Source organism: Anoplolepis gracilipes, chromosome 11 (genome assembly GCF_047496725.1).
Source record: "Anoplolepis gracilipes chromosome 11, ASM4749672v1, whole genome shotgun sequence".
Lineage (NCBI taxonomy): Eukaryota > Metazoa > Arthropoda > Insecta > Hymenoptera > Formicidae > Anoplolepis > Anoplolepis gracilipes.
In genome coordinates, this window is record NC_132980.1 from 5,702,584 (window position 1) to 5,716,894 (window position 14,311).

General features: G+C 27.8%; 1 protein-coding gene across 1 annotated transcript; it reads right to left on the minus strand.

Moving 5' to 3' along the window:
• Positions 1–590: 590 nt before the first annotated feature.
• LOC140670982 (protein son of sevenless-like) lies at positions 591–8,684 on the minus strand. Its single transcript, XM_072901943.1, is given in 17 exon segments — positions 591–648; positions 729–1,129; positions 1,558–1,679; positions 3,021–3,150; positions 3,232–3,368; positions 3,590–3,707; positions 4,712–4,894; positions 4,980–5,135; positions 5,233–5,469; positions 5,554–5,740; positions 5,816–6,182; positions 6,256–6,480; positions 6,562–6,808; positions 6,946–7,129; positions 7,200–7,408; positions 7,472–7,600; positions 8,648–8,684. Coding segments are annotated over 15 exon segments (2,997 nt in total). The 5' UTR covers positions 7,592–7,600; positions 8,648–8,684; the 3' UTR covers positions 591–648; positions 729–754.
• Positions 8,685–14,311: the final 5,627 nt, after the last annotated feature.

Sequence of the window (14,311 nt, forward strand, 5' to 3'; positions counted from 1 at the left end):
TTATAAAAACAACACGCGGAGGCTAATAATTTCATATAAAAATGATAAAAAATTAAAAAATGACAGTTACGTCACATACAACAATATTTATTTAATATAAAAAGTTCTATGGTATATCCGTGCAAGAGATATGGCGCCCGCGTTTGCGAATAACATAACAAAATATTAGTAAAAAATTTGAAAATGACCTAGAAGCCTAGTAAAAAAGATTTTTAAAATCTGTATAAAATTGCTCTCGTGCATCTGCGAGTGTGCGAGATTAAAAGACAAACTCGCGTCAGACGTTATTTCTAAAAGTTTACAAATATTTCTTCATGCAATTCTTACAGTGGGAACCTATTTTATTTTATGTGTATAAATTGCAACTTTTATATTAAGAAAATATATTGTTTTGTTAAGTTAGAACTCGGTCGGTAGTTCGGTGTTAAAATAAAAAGTACCACAAAATGTTTTACACAATATATTTTTTTTATTTTACATAATGTCATACTTTTTCTAACAATTATTACAATAACTACTATGTAAATTTACTTATTAAATATATTGATAATATATATATATATATATATATATATATATATGAGAAATAATTCCAAGTTAACATAATAAGATTTTAGAGTTGTATATACGTCATCAATAATTGAAAGTCTAAAAACAATGAATTCATGATCTTTCTGTAAAAATATAAAATTCTTTACAAACTTTACAAAACTTTGAATAGTACTCACAGTCGCAGAGTAGAAGGAGATCTTCTCTACAATAAATTTTTCCAATTTGTTGCTAAGGCTCTCGACAATAAAAAATTTCCCTCGAAAAAGTAATGATTGGAGATCTCATCAACAGCGGTTGTAAGCTGATTGACAGTTCTCTTGAATTGATCCAGAATGGATTTCTCAGAATCTTTCATCTGTACTAAATGCACTAGCTCATCATACTCGATCTCTATATCATGGAGTTTGGATCTCATTATATCGATGGGGGATGAGATCTTGCTCAATAACTCCTTCAAATCGGAGAAACCGACAACAGCAGGGTCAACAACAACAGGCGGTTGTATTGAACCAAAAGTAGAAGAAGACGATGTAACATATCTCGGTGAAAAAATTGATACGTCTTGCGATTGCCTTGCCTGTATTTAAAAATAATTTTTTTTAGATTCTCTCAATCACGTGTATGCGCAATGATTACGCCAGTTTTAATAAATCTTGCGATGCAGAGATAATCATCTTTAGTATAATATTGAAATATCTTTGACAAAAGAATTTGGCAAGATTGATATATAATATTTATCAAAGTATCTGATACTGGGTAATACGTAATCATGTAATACAAATTGTACAACGATATTAACTATCATGTTTGATAAATGTTAAATAACATAAAAATAATAACTAAATTATACTTAAAAATATGTTATTTATTACAGAAAAAAAATTTAAGCTCGCACTATCTCATCATCTAAAGATACTTCAGTATTAAGTTGAATTGGCGCGATGTTTAGGAAACTCATTAAATTAAGCGACATAATCTTATAATCAGTTAATAATGGAAACTTACTTGTTGTGGTAATGAACTTTCTCCTTTTGCACCTACACTGATTCCAGATGATAAAACATGATCACCAAGTCTTCTGTTAGATACTACTGATACTAATGGTGTTGATGCTTCAAAGCATTTACCTGACAATGATACAACGTTAAAGCATCATGATTATAACGTCGAGATTAAAGCTAAAATAAGTAAGTTATTGTTTCGTGTCAAAGAGATGTGTGGAGTCCCAATTGAGGCTGCCCACATATCTCAATGAACGGAAACCTCAAACATATAATTAGATACAGTTTTAGGTCGTAATCATTATTTAAGGATATTTAGTACCTATTTTTAAAAATATAGGAATTTAATAAAATTTGCACAGATTGTTCTGATACATGTTCAGAGACTTATAAAAAAACCTGGAGTTGATTCACTGAAGCAATCAAAAGTTATAAGGATTTTAATTTGCAATGAATTTACCCGTCGATATTATTATAAATATAATTATATTGTGGAGCTAATTATAAGTAAAAGTAATAATATAATTATAAATATAATTATTTATATAAATAAATATAAATATAAATTATTTCTGCCCTTTTTAACCCTTACATTGATACGATTACAGATTTTCTATCTTATAAAAAACCTGTGATTGTGTTGATTTAAGAGCTAAAATAGATAAAAATAATAATAAGAATTTATTCAAAATTTGCAAAAGTATAGTTTAAATATAGAGGAAATATTTGATCACATAATTTTGGTCAAGTACTGACTAGTTCAAAAGATATTGAATATAATTTTTTCAATTTCGTCCTATTATCCGAAATGACATATTATTTATTGTGAAAACGTGGCAACATAGCATTCAGCTGAGCCTTCTTTTGACATTTTAAATAACCTATTTTTTCATCTGAAAAAGCCTCTATATACAAACGTGTAAGCGAGAAGCGACTAGGCCTCATATGTCAATTTGTAATTTGAGCAACTTATGAAAAATTACCATGTTGCCACATTTCTTTCTTCTCGGAGAAATGACAAATTATTAAATTTATCAAAGAAATAGTTAAAAATCTTTTATATTTTGTCATTATTCATTATTATAATTTTTATTCTGACATTAAATTATTCTGTTCGAGTAAATTCTTTTATTTTAATAATTCAAATTTTGTGCTGTAATGTTGAAATCGAGGTACCGTCAATGATAAAAGTTTCTCATTATAATTTAAGAAACACGAAATTTCTCCGAAAAAAAGCAACAGAAGTTCGAAAATACATTTCTACACTTTAGCTATGAATAAATAATAAGATTTTATGCAATCTTTATAATAATCATATATTAAGATATATGAGAAAAGTATATATTCGTCAATTTCGACTACTTTTTGCTCCGATTGTAGGTGCCAAACATCCTTAAATCGCAATTTAAATATTAAATGAATTCCTTAATACAAAATTTTCCAAACCGTAATCCATATATGAAATACCTGTAGCTGATTGCGTTTCAGACACAAGTCCACTGCACCTCAATCGAAAAGATCTTCGTAGCACTGTCATGTTCGAACTTCTAGTCTTAATACCCGGCGATTTCAAGTTTATTTCCGACCATTTACGTGGCTATTGTTACCAAATTATATTGTATTAAAAAAGATTGAAATGATAATTATTTATATCGAATTAAATATATGAAGCGCTTACAAATTGTATAGGTTCTATACATTCCCTCGGTTCTATCTCCAAACTTTTGTTATACAGATAAGTATCTATATCATCATTTGGTATATTAATGTCAAAAGGACATATATTTTCAATATATTTTCTTATTTTAGACTCCACTGAAAGACAATAAGGTTGATTTTGGTACTGTTGTATTTCATCAGTTATCTTCGCCACTTTTCGCCATTTACTAAAATTAATAAGCTCCAGATTTCCTGATAAATAATCTGGATTTCCTTCTTCAATATGCAAAATATTAGTCAAGTACATACCTAAGAATGTGTGAAAAGATTTAAATCCTTTAATAATTTAATAATCGTCGTTATTTTGTGATCCTTACCTAAAAACGGTACACAAGGTGGATTGATAGATCGTAATTTATCTTGATACTTCCAAAAATGATTGATGTTAAGTTCTTGCGCTTTTCTCAAAGCCCATATTAACCTGTATTGTATTGGCTGTGAAAATAAACGCTTAGATTATTGGAATGTTATCATTCTGAATTTCTTTAACAATAAGTAGAATTTTCATAATTTTCAGATTTTTGGAAACAGATGCCAAATCAGAAGAATATCAATAGAATAACAATCAAGTGATCAAGCACTACGACTGTCTCAGGCGAGTAATATTCGAATGGAAAAATACCACTCTATAATTTTTTTTATATAAACTATTCTATAATTCATCGCAATATTCTACGTAGTAGTTATAAGAGTATGATAAAAAATTGAATAGTTTACAAAATATTTCATAGTTTATATAAAATTATATTAAATTAAACTATTAAATACCTCGAAAACTAATTAATTTTTAATTATCTTACTCTTATGATTATTTATGCTGAATATTACGAGAAATAAATTTTATATAAAAAAGTTGCATTTAAAAAACTAAGTTGACCATAAAACCTCGACATACCCAAAATCAAAGCAAAAACATCCTCAAAATCACAAAACATAAAGCAAAAGTTAGAAATACTCTGTTAATTCAGATGAGGAAAAAGAACATTTTAAACATTCAATAAATTGAATAAATCAGAGTAGAATGTTGCAATTTTGATTTTGTGTGATTATTCCCGCGGTTTAAATAGTTTTAAATCCAAACTTCAAATCATATTTCTTTATAGAAACATTTGACAAAAAAATGTGTCGAATAAAACTAAATTGTTCCATAAAATTCAAAATTATAATTTTGTATAAAAAGCCCTATTAAACATTTTAAAGTTAACTTTTATCCCATTCACACAACCAGGGTTTAGAAACTAACTTCCATTCACATTTGAAAACTCAACAGATACAACAATACAAGATCTACATCTTTAATATCAAGTATATTTTACATCGAGCTGTAAAAAGTAAGTCACCCTGTATATATTTTTATACATTCTTTAAACAAAAACAGCCTTCAAATTTTGCGAATTGTGCAAAACTTAGCAAACTTTGTAAATTATAATTATACGTACTTGAAATGTCAATTTTAACCTAAAAACTGAAGCTGATCCCATAGCACTGACAATCGCTAAAACACCATTAAAATTGTTGAGATCCTCCAGCACAATCATTATTTCAATTACGCGTGACACGATAGCTACTCTCTCTTCAAAATTTTGAGCCTCCACTATTATTTTCTCTAGCCATCTTGTAAACTATTAAAAAACAGTGAAGCACAAGTTAATGCTGTGTTTTCTCATGGTACGTATATTCACAAAGATTTAAAATACAAAACCTTACATTTGTCGTGTGTTTAATCATTTTCATTAAATTCGGCGACATCTTATCCTTGTCTTTCTTTGTCCAAACACAACCAACTAACTCGGAAGGCTTTATTTCTCTGTACAGTTCAAACTCCAATAATGTTAATTGTCTCGCTAATTCGGTAGGATGTATCTGTAATTGACAAGGATATTTTTAAGTATGCGTGATTCAGTATTGAATGCTTTCTTAAATAAATCACAAGGTTGAAAAATATCTTGTATACGTATACCGCGAATATTCCATATTCTTCATTATTTTCTGGAACTTGAAAATGCGATTCAATCGGTGGAGGTAATCGCTCAAAATTAAACGTGATAGATGATTTTTCCATCGATTCGCATTTTCTTTGTACAATCTTTAGTAATGAATCAACCCATTTTCGCATAGATCTGCTACTATTTAAAAATAGTTGCAATCTTTCCAATAGAATCTTGTCACTTCCAAAATCATAAAAATGATGGTTTACCTAATAGAAAAAGTTTTTTAAATAGACGGTGTTTGAAGAATTATGAGAAATACATGGGAAATAAGAAAAATATATATTACTAACCCAATGTCTTAAAACATTCAAAACTCTAAACTGCACCGGTCGGCAGAATTCTCTTCTGTATCTTTTCTTGTCTTCTCTCGTTTTACACGCAGAGAAATTTTCATCTTCACCGTAGACTAACGAGGGATCCGATAAATCAAATCTCTCTATCAACAATGCCAATAATTCTTGAGGTGAGCAAAAATTCCTATAAAATCAATTGTTAAAAATTATAAATTTATTGTATATAAAACTGTTATAGCATGCAATGGCTGTTATTTACCTGTAGGTAGTAAGGAAAGTTCTTACAAAAGCTGGATCAGCATATACATGATAAGTTAATCTCTCTATTAACTTTATTAAAGTTGCTCCCTTAATCAATGAAACATTATTATTTTTTCTGGCCTCTAGAATAATGTTTCCCTCGCTATCTTACTCGGCAAATTTATACAAGTGAGCTGGAGGTAGCTTTAACGGATACTTCCTTTCTTCGTCCTCCAAAAGAATATTATTCAATGTTCTTTCCAACATACTTTTTGTATTCAACATCACTAAATCCGCCATCCAATTTTTCTTATCCTCGACAGATTTGACAACAAGAATGACATTAGGATGATCTCTCGGTGCAATCTCGAAAGCATTTCTCAACTCTATAAATACATATTGTGCATTGTTAAACAAAAATTTGATATAAAATCGCAAAATTTAGATGTACTTTTTTACCTTCGGTATCTTCTCTATCAATAATATCAACTTTTTTGATGAAAAATCTCTCTTTCAATCGGGATTCTTGATGAATCGGATATCCCTTTGCAACATTATTCCCTGCAACAGTAACTTTAATTCTTTTACTACTACCTGGTTTACACAATATTAGCAACCCGTCGAATAATATAGCTTTCCTCTCAGTTAATTTTCGTCCAACAGTTACTTTTTCTAAAGTATCCTCTATACAAAAATTTTTGATATAATTATTAACAAAATTGAAGGTATCGAAAAATATATAATAACAAAACATTTGCTAATTACCTCTAATTAGTTCATTGCAACACTGGCGGATATCCATTTGATTCCAGCCGTATACAGTATTTTGTAATTCACTAATTTTTTCCACTGTCGTTTGTCTCTTTGCTCTCCTCTGAATTGGCAAATCCGTATTCTTTTTCGGGAGACGCGCCACATATTGCATCAATTCCGTTTGTAGCGGTCTTAATAAATCTTGCACTCGTCCCAGAGATTCGCCATCTTCTGTGCTAAGTGTACGTTTATGTAAATCCTAAAATTTTTTGTGAAAGATAGGAAGTATTGAAAGATTGTCACACACGTATGATCAATGCATATACCTTTATTATCAGAGCCACATATATGTATATATGTATATACGTGGACAATAAGTATAATAAAATATAATACCTGTATGTAATCAAAATACAGAAAGCAATGCCATATAGGTTGCAATAAGAGTTTTGGCAAATAATATTTAATAGCTTCTTTAATACTGTAGCCTGCCACCCGTAAGATAACATTAGCTTCCGGTTTTGATAATAAATTCATTAAAACTTCCTCATTAGCTGGACTGTTAATATCTTTAGCGTATCTAATGAGATAAAGTGTAATTAATAAAAATTTTTATACATAATATTACAAGTAATATATTTAATGCATACTTTATATAAACGTCAAATTCTGCCGCCTCTGCTAATTCGTCAAAACATGAACCAACTGTAGGTGTTTGCTTCTCCTCTGCAATTTCTATTGCGTCTTCTAAACTGCCGAGTAATGTCACAGTAAGCTCATAAATATCTGTAATATTACTGAAGAGCGTTTCGAGTTCGTCCTTGTCTTGCGTCAACTTCGAAATTTCTTCACGAAATACCTTATAACGTAAATTAATTTAATTAACTTTCTTAATATTGCAGTAACAAATTTTATATATTACTTTGATAATCATATGCAGATCACGAATGTAATGTCGTTCATCATCAATGAGATCTTGCACAGATTCTTCATAAGCTCTTTCTTGCAAATTTTTCGAGCAATCATCTTGAACCATATCCATTATTAGCACCTGTCGATACATTATATATTATTATTACAAATAATAATCTCTGATATATCTTTTTATATCTTTGTTGTTGTATATTATTATTGTATATTATTGTATTATTGTATATTTTATTGTAGCTAGCTTAAATTATCCGGCGTTATCCCGATTTCTTATATTTCACCAGCATTTGTGAAAATGTGAAAATCAAACGATAACATTGAAAGTTAATTCATAATGATATAATTAAAAAACTTAATTAATGTACCATATGTTTAATTAGTGTATCATTTGGTATACTAAATATATACACGTATTGTTGCAACAGGCTAAATTATTACAAAAGAAGTATATTAAAGTTTGAAACTTCTTTTTTTAAATATCTTTTGCGGATTTTAATAATCCTTTCTTTTTACAAAATGGCATACTAGTAAAAGCTCGATCCATCAAAATAAAAATTTTTAGTACAAACAGTTGGCAACGCAGTTGTTTACATAAGATGTATTGTTTCATATGAGATTTACAATTATTACACGGTAAAAAAGATTTTGTATTTTTGTTGAAATTTTCTTGTGTAGAAATTTTAGTTTTAAATTTTTAACATACTCTTATGTTAATTATAACATACTGTCGTTATGTTATTTTAACTTTTCTGCATTGAGTTATCATTCACCGTTTCTAAAAGTTAAAACAACACAATTAACAAATAAATCTTACACTAATTCACATTTTTGTGTTAATTTTTTACATATTATTTGTGTTATTTGTTTACATATTTGTCTTTTGTTAAATTAACATTGAAATTAGAATGGATAAATTGGGACACGAGTAATGCGTTAAATTTAACACAAAATTTTTTACCATGTATAAAAACGGTATTACTAAAATTTGTCAATGCGTTTACATTTGATTCACTGATTGTGAGTGCATCCACAGCCACATTTGTGAGGTTAATCAATGCCTTTGAGTTTATATATTGTAAAAATCTTTTCTTCTCGATATTTTTACACACATTAAAACTATGTACTAAATAAAATGATACATAAAGTAATAAGAAAATCTATATTTTACCACAGATTTATTGTAATCACATGCACGATAATTTGCAAATAACTTACATAGGCGGCAATACGACTACGCACAATTTTTCTTATCACGATGCACTTGAATATTTGATTATATATATAGTCATATCAGCTAATGCGCGATATATGTTTTCTTAGATAATAATATCGCTTCTCAAAATAATAATACACGTATCAGATAACAGTACAATTACATATCTCTTAACTATTTTTATAATATGAGATGCATTAGGCAAAAACACATTTATGTGTCATATAGATAAATAAATAAATTATTTTTAATTGATACGTATTTACCTGATATTTTCTGATTTTGGTTAAAAAGAAATATCCGTTGCATGCGCATTTGTGAGATAATTTGTATTCTTCTAATTGTAAGACTTACAATTAGTTCCACAATCAACAAATAACTAATAAACATAAATTAAACATAAATAAAAATAAACATCAACAGCATTAAAATCTTGTGTCAACAATACTAAATCTCGTTTTTAATTCTCAGTCCGAGTTCTTGGAAATTATTATTTACATTTAGATAAATGTAGACAGCGTCATAATTAAGTTACAAGATAATTATGCTTATCAAAATATGATTCAATATGACATATTTACACATTCTTCACAGTAATATTTAATTTCTTTCTGGTCTTGATTTCGTCCTCGAGCAGATTTTTTTTCTATTCCTTTTACAATATTCAAATCTGTTTTTTCTTTACATCTATATTGTGTACATATACAAATTAAACAACGTAGGACTTGTAAGACATCCCTGGCTAAATTGCACTCTTTGTCCAGAACTCCTCTGATTTTCTGATTCTTGCTTTTACTACTTTGCATTTGATTTCAATAATTAATCAGGAATCAATATTGGATCTCAAATTTAAATATTTAATTTCAATATAAAGTAAAATTAAAAAACTAAACTCTTTATTGCTTGAAATGTCTAATTCTTGAGAAATTATGACACACGCGCAGATATATGCTTTCATGAATATCATGGCCGCCTTGTATATCAGATAGATAACGAAATATATGAAAATATAGATTTGTATTTTTAAATGATAACTATAAATTAATAAATAAAAACAATTCTCTTGTTATAATAAATATTTTTTTCTTTAAAACATGAAAAAATATCCTTTAATGTAATAATTTTTGGTATTAATTTTGAAAGACAGCATCTATGTATACTCTCTTTCTTTCTCTAGTATAAAAATAAAAAGTACATTTTCTGGGCTAATATTTCATTAAGCCTCAAAACGTATTTATTTACTTTTGATTATATAAAAAATTATAATTAATCAATATTTACCTAGACACAGTATGAAATTAATAAGAAAAGATCATTTTAAAACATAAATGTATTTACGATAATAAAAAATAGAATTTTATCATTGTTTACCTTATGTAAATATATGGAAGAATTATAACTCAGGCGGAGAGCACAGCAAGTGCATTAAATAATTTCTAACAACTTTCAACTAAAAATATTACGACCACTGATAACAGCACGCAGAAAGAGACACCTAATAACAATAATTGCAACATATTTCATGACATGGTAGCATCACTGTAAAAATATTTCGACTCTGCACCATTGTACCCCGCGGTGCCGTTCTATCCCACGTTCTCCTATATATCGAACCAATCATAAAATGTGGATTTTTCTTGAAAATTTCACGCAATATCTTTTTTGCGGTACTAACAAGTCAATAACAATAGAAGAACCAATTATTTCTTAATTTCTTTTATAAATCTTGCATCAGAATTTTGAAAATAATTACTACCGATAAATGGCGCCCATCCTAACGAATCAAAAATTTTGCAATAAATGAAGGAATCTAACGTTTCGTATTTACTAATAAATGACGGTACAATTTAAAAACGAAACGTCTTCTCGCAGTACTCACGTAAAACCAAGTATTTTAAATGTGTTATTTTTGAGTGATTGAGTGATTTTTGGTTAACAATCAATAAGATTCAATATATATATATATGTATTGAATTCACTCTATACAGATATATTTATAGAGTGAATATACATAAAATATATTTATTTTTTATTTTTGCAAAAAATTAAGAAAATATGCAACACAATTTTTATAATTAAATTCTAAAAAAACTGCAGATTGATCAAATAATACTGTGAAATAATATCATCTGAAATCCTTTTTGAAAGTATTCTGTATCTTGAGACGAGCTCGAGGAGACCGTAAGAGATTAAAAAAGAACTATTGTGTAAAGAAATGTGGCGAGATACGAGTCCCACGTTTTATGTCTCTAATTATACCAATTTTAAGAAACTATCGCGTTTAGCATCTTTTAATACTTGTCGCGTAATTATATTTAGAGAGATAATTGAAACCATGTAGCGGAGCTCGGACCGCTAGCTTACTACTGTTCGAGAGTCACCGAGAGAATGACAAGGTCACGACCAGTCTCGCGCATGTATATAAAGTGTAACAATAGCGTGCCACGCACCAAAAATATGTAATATATATCTTATTAGTACGTCATACTATGGAATGTGCTACTGTGACGTGCGCGTACGACACTCGTCGCGACCTTGTCATTGGCGCGGTGACTCTCGAGCAGTAAGGTAGCAGTCCTACGGACCTACGTAGCTTCAATTATCTCTCTAAATACGATTGCGCGACAAGTATTAACAGATGCCAAACGCGATAGTTTCTTAAAATTGGTATAATTAGCGATCATCAACTCGCGTAATTGATAAATCATCTCTTGTAAATATATAGGTCGATAGAAGATTTAATACGTTGTTACCACAGTAAAATAAATTCATAGGAAATTCTATTCTTTCATATTAATTATCGATTAATCATTAATGTATTATTTGGATTATTTAATTTACTCGACTTGTATGCTATTATACGCTCTCAATCTGAAAATGGAAAATGGTCGGTGAATAATGTAAAATGTTAAATAGCGAGTAAATGAATATATTGATTATATTAAAAATATAAAAATTATCAAAGGTTCAAATAAAGTTACACTCATTTTAATGAGCAAACCCAGAATAGGATTTTGGGGATTAATAATCGGTATGAAAAGCGCTTTAAAACTTACACATTACGTTTTCCAACAAAAATTGATGACGCATTTTTTGACTTACAAATTGTCTCAAGATCATTTTGAAACTTTTTTTTCATGTATTATAAAAATGGGTGGATTTAATAATAACCCAACTTGTCGACAATTTAGGTCAAGCTATAAAAAAGTTGTTACTCATGTAAATTCTATCGTACTAGATGAAGCAAATTGCATATAGCAAGATAATACTAAATTGTTAAAATCTGCAAATTATAAACATAATGATGAATCTATAAATGAAAAATTCATTAGTATAGTATTTGATCATGATTACGTTGGCTGTAATGGTTGGACATGGAATAAGTATAATAGCGAAATTATTACGTATATATCAGGTTTTATTAAAGCTATTTTATTTGTTTATATGTCGATTTGTTATTAGATAAAGAATTATTAGAGTGCTTGGAAAAGAAATAAATTGGAGACTTTAGAAGAACTCTATTTTAAGTTCCAATTAATAGTACAATATAAAGAAAAATCTAAAATAATAAAAAGATAGTCTTTTATAATTTATAAAAAAGAAAAATATATTTTCTACTTTTTTATATATCTTTTTATTATAGCCTAATTGAAATATCAATTAAAAGATTAATTATACAAAAAATGTAGTTTTATATAATTAACGTTAACTTTTAACTTTAATTTTTAACTTTTTAACTTAACTTTTAACTAAGATAGTTTTTGTTTTTAACTTTAAATGTTAACTTATTTAATTTATTGCCAATTAACTTTCAACTTAACTTAGTTAAAAAAAAAAAAAGATTAACTTTCCCAACCCTGTATTTATAATAATATCGACGGGTAAATTTATTGCAAATTAACATCCTTATAACTTTTGATTGCTTGAGTGAATCAACTCCAGGTTTTTTTATAAATTTCTGAACATATATCAATCTGTGCAATTTTTATTAAATTCCTATATTTTTAAAAATAAAAACTAAACATTCTTAAGTAGTTTTATTTCAAAATTAGTGACTTGGAAAGACCAATAAATAGATTATTTATATTAAATTATATAATTAATAAATTAAACAGAGTATCAAAAAAGCTAATTAAAAATGTTTAGCTTATTATTTAATGTATGTTAAAAATTTTACATTTAATATTTTATTTTTATTTTAAATAATATATATAAACTAAAATAAAATTTATTTTTATTTTACAAAGCAAATACAAAAGTGATTATACATTTCCACTTTCACTTCCATTTTTATTTATATTTTCACTTTCTCCCCCTTATCGCCTGCTATGCATCTCCATGGCAACATCTTCCCATTCTCTGTTGTGTGCGAGAGAGAGAGCACGACATAAGGGCTATCTTTATCCTTCGGGGTCTGCGTCAGCTAGACCATAAGAACGTGCAGTCTAATATTTAAGCCTATGGTAATTTCTTGAAATTAAAATAACTTTACGTAAATTAGCTCTCTCACATTATGTAGAACAATGTTTTATGTATGGTTCAAACATTTCCTTTGGAAATGATTAGAATTACAAAATTGTACAAAAAAATTGTACAAAAAATTGAAAATACAATGACCTACTGTCAGTAATTATACATTCGCAAAAATTACAAAAAATAAAAAGTAACACTCTTTATATAAATTACGATTCATTCATTCTATCGTCTATATTCTTTTACTCTTTATCTATACTAAAAACTATATAGCAAATATAGTTTTGACATTATTATAAATAAAATAACACATTTGTAATCTATATACTATTATAACTTATATACTATTATATCCAAATTAAAATATCTGAAAATAATGGACATCATGGAAGAAAAAACATGCAGAGAGTGCACTAGTTTGGATTTTGGTGAGAAAATCGTTATTTCAGGTATCGCTGGTAGATTTCCAAATTCAAATAATATGACTCAGCTACGAGAAAACCTATTCAACAAAATTAATCTTCTTAGAATAGATCACGGTCGATGGAAAAAAGGTAATTACAATTAATAGTTTTACATTTATTTGCGATTTGTTTTAAGGTAAAATATATATGTTCTCTTCTCCAATAATTAGATAGTTACATACTTACTAAAAAATTATATATATATATATATATATATATAAATATTTTCCTTTAATAAAATATGTGACACATTAAGTTTGTCTAGTAAAAGCGTGACCGATATAACTTCTAAGCTATTTATTATAAACAAATAAAGTAAATTACATATACACTACTCATTCAATACTATGACGCTATTGTATTGATATGTAATCCAATCATCATCGTTGTCAACTATTGCTTGAGTTTTTCGAAGCATGTTTTCTATCAATTTTAAAGCATTTTTTCGAAATAAAAATTGCTATATCGAATTAATCTGTAGCGATAATTATTTTATCATGTACACTTTTTTTACGTAGATATATATCTTCATTAATTTCCAGACATTTTAAATAAGATTTGCATTTGCTGATGATTAGTTTAATGTTTTGATGTTATTTTCTTTTTTCCACTGGCAGCAAAAGTGGCTTCGGTGTTTTTAGATCGTTGTCTTCTTGAAGAATCCAATCTTGATTGTTGTATT